The sequence below is a fragment of the Hippocampus comes genome, unplaced genomic scaffold, assembly GCF_001891065.2.
Source record: "Hippocampus comes isolate QL1 unplaced genomic scaffold, H_comes_QL1_v1.1 scaffold48, whole genome shotgun sequence".
Lineage (NCBI taxonomy): Eukaryota > Metazoa > Chordata > Actinopteri > Syngnathiformes > Syngnathidae > Hippocampus > Hippocampus comes.
Genome location: NW_017808403.1, coordinates 652,419 through 655,795, shown reverse-complemented (window position 1 = coordinate 655,795; position 3,377 = coordinate 652,419). Strand labels below are relative to the sequence as shown.

Sequence of the window (3,377 nt, the reverse complement as noted above, 5' to 3'; positions counted from 1 at the left end):
ACCCTCCAAAGACGTGGCTGCGGGAGGAAAATAAATGACAAATTGAAGAGACGGATAAACGAATGGCAACAAAAGAGCCCAGAACAACCTCCAAAGAAATTAAAAGGGGAATTACACGGTCAAGGTACATCAGAGTCAGATTGCACCATCTGCGTGTGTGGACTAATAATAATAATAATAATAATAATAATCATAATAATAATAATAATAATATACATTTTCCAACAGCCACTGCCACATTATTACTGACATTACTCGGGCAGCGCAGTCATTTCGTATCATGCTTTCTGACAAGAAATACATAAACCAAACAATTGCGGGCTTTCGACGAGGTTGAATCTAGTTGAGCGCGGTGACGTCATCAAAGGGAACCAGGAAGTGACTATTGCTGACACAGGTACGAGACTGGGACGACAACACAGCAGGGCGACGAAGGGGAGCTGGCTGCGCCAACGTCTGGTTCAGTCCATGGAGAAACGATGAAAGGTTGCGTCCGGACTGGATTTGAGGCATCGCCAAGGTTGGTTTGCTTCCTCCCAAGCTCGCTTTAGCTTACAGCCGAGGCTAGCTTTAGCACCAAGTCATTCAATAGTCACCACTGAACACCTCGTTGAGGAAATGGGGTAGACGCGCACAGGTTTATTTGTTAGTACTTTTGTTTTTTTTTTAACGTCATGGTCAGTGTCATTAACAGTCACACATATTGCGGTGAAACCGGAGAGCAAAAGGGAGGCGGTTTGTTCGAGCGCAGCAATCCCTGCAAATGTAGACTGGACGCAAGTGAACCAAGAGCCGTGACGGTACACCAAAATCGGGGTTCGGTACCAGGAGCACGCAGAAACCGATTTGTTCATCTCACCTGCACTTGCGCTCCTGGGTGTACGCTGGAGTGACCTGCGTGACGAGTGTGTTCGTGCGCTGCCTGCTGACGCGCCACAGGAGTCGATGCTTCGGGAGCCCCACACATGGGATGGCTAACTTTCAAAATACAAACGAAGCCGCAGCACACCCTTCAGTCTCGGGGTTAAAAGAAACCCAAATCGCTCGAAATGGCGAACCCAAGCCGGTGTTCAAAAGGGACCGCGAATGTTTTGTTACTTCAAGCCACTGCAACGGGGTGACAAGCTACCCCGAAAGTGGCTGTCTGCTGCTTCACAGGTATGCAAATGTTATTCCCAACATTTTCCAAGAAGAAGCAATTTTCCCCTGTCAGGGCTTGCCGCAGTGAGACACTCGCATGGCGGCACCGTTTTTATACCCTTTTTTTTTAATGGTTCAGCCATCCACTCTTTGGTAACCGTAACCCAATCGGCCCCACGTCCACAACTACCCAGCGAATGGTTTAAGAAAACAACACAGTATTTTTTTAGGATGTATAGATAACATCCACAGAAATTACTCATGTATAGATTCAGATTCAGAAAACTTTCATTTATCCCCGTGGGACAATTAGAGTTGTGCGAGAGCGGCTTATTATAGAGACAGTCAGAGCAAAGGAAAAACATAGGATGGGAGTAGGGCTGTAGGCTTAGGACTTGAGGTCTTGAGATCGTGATTCCAGCAACAAAACAGTATTGCACATCGATAGTCATCTCGATAGTCATGTGTTCCCTCAGGATAAGTACACTGCGGTCACAAAATATGAATCTGTGGCCATACAGTGTAGCTGGATAAGCAATTTTCGGTGTCTCGATCATGCCTGCGGAGCGCAAGGTGTTCCGCTCTCACGCGCAGCATTTTGTCACCCAGGGCACGGCTGCTTTGCTAAATGGAGTCGGAGCAGCTGTACCACAGAGGCTACTCCAGGAACAGCTACAACAGCATCGCCAGCGCCAGCAGCGACGAGGAGCTGCTCGATGGAGCCGGCGTCGTCATGGACTTCCACACCACCGAGGACGACAACCTGCTCGATGGGGACGCTTCCTCCCCAGGTAGGGAGCGCCTGGGCCTCTGCCGACATCGTTATCGCGGGCTTGCAAGTCGGCCCTCCTTGCATGACAAATTCACTTCCGGCTCCAGTCCACAAGCTTGGGGCTTCTCAAACTTTATGGCGTCCCCGGAAGCCCTACAGGGGAGATAGTTGAAAAAAAAAAAAAAATAACAACAACAATGCCAACTGAGTATATTGCTATACTATGGGTCCAAAGAGCGTTTTAATTGGATGTGAATTTTTGAGGCCCAGTTCCAAAATGTCTTGACAATTTTTTTCAACTGCATCAGGTTTGGACATACAGTCATCCCTTGTTTTTAGAGGAACCCCCCCGCGAAAGGTGAAAAGCACTCGGTAGGATTTGCCCCTCCCCCCCTTAAGAATTTCAGTGGATGTGGGTGCCAGCATGTTTCAAATATTTCAACCATATTTGCACAATACATATTTGAGACAAAGATTCCAACAGTACATGTATTGTACTTCAATCTTTAATGAAAAAACCTTACTCAGGAGTTCCTCAAGAAACACATGGGAGGTAACATATGACGTTCATCTGATTCGTTGAAATTCGTTGCACCTCTCTATTTTCTCGTTTGTTCAATTATTGTTGGTCATGACTGAGAAATCTCGGACAAAGGTGTCTTCCCACAGAGGAACCTCCTTCGTGATCAATCACAACATGTCATGAAAGGTCATTTGAGCCAGAAGTACGTCGGCCTTCCTATTAATCAGTAGCTCTCGCTTTCCAAATGGCTGCTGACCTTTGGTTTTGTCTCTTGTTTTTATTGGTGCGCGGGCCACCACATGACAGCAGTTGGCGCTTTCAATCGCTGCGTGTGTGAGTGGGAGAGAGAGAGAGAGCGAAGCCAATTTTGACAGCAATATTGCACATGACTACAAATGACTTTTTGGGTACTTTGCTTCTGTTTACGTTTGTTAATTTTCTCGAGCATTTGATACACGTTTGTTGAATGTCACTTGAACTCTTTCAGTGTCATAAACGATGTCCAATGCTTGAGAACGAATGTTCATTTGCTGCCAGCCCCACAGTTCAAATGGATTGGACGTCTACTTGGGAGAGAGGAAGAGAGAGAGAGGGAGGAAAGGGGGGGGGCGGTTGGGGATGAGAGTGAGAGAATGTCGAGTGAGGGCTGGACAATAGCAGAAATGATCACGATTCTTTAAAACGATTATCCATCGATTTCGAAACTTTTTTTTTTCCAACTAGTAAAAGTCAAGCACTGCAAACTAACATCCTCCCTTCTGCGCATTCATCCCTGCACGTTGAGCACTTGATTCTTGAGCGTGCACTTTTGTATTTATTTTTGGGGGTCAAATACAAAATGACCATGTGAATATTGTGTGAAATCCCAGCCTCCCTCTTGGATTTTCATTCCGCTACATCCACACCTTTGGTCCCATTGTGTTTTTTTGCGGGGGGCGGGGG

General features: G+C 46.6%; 1 protein-coding gene across 3 annotated transcripts in view; it reads left to right on the top strand.

Moving 5' to 3' along the window:
• clcn3 (chloride channel 3) overlaps positions 1-3,377 on the top strand; it is a 22,575-nt gene that overhangs the window by 4,941 nt on the left and 14,257 nt on the right. For 2 of the 3 annotated variants that reach the window (XM_019858282.1, XM_019858279.1), the window contains exons 1-2: positions 360-520; positions 1,750-1,931. In XM_019858282.1, the coding sequence (XP_019713841.1) occupies positions 1,769-1,931 (163 nt within the window). In that variant the 5' untranslated portion in view covers positions 360-520; positions 1,750-1,768. Of the gene's footprint in view, positions 1-359; positions 521-1,749; positions 1,932-3,377 lie in introns of those variants that run through there. The other variant, XM_019858280.1, reaches the window with a different exon arrangement.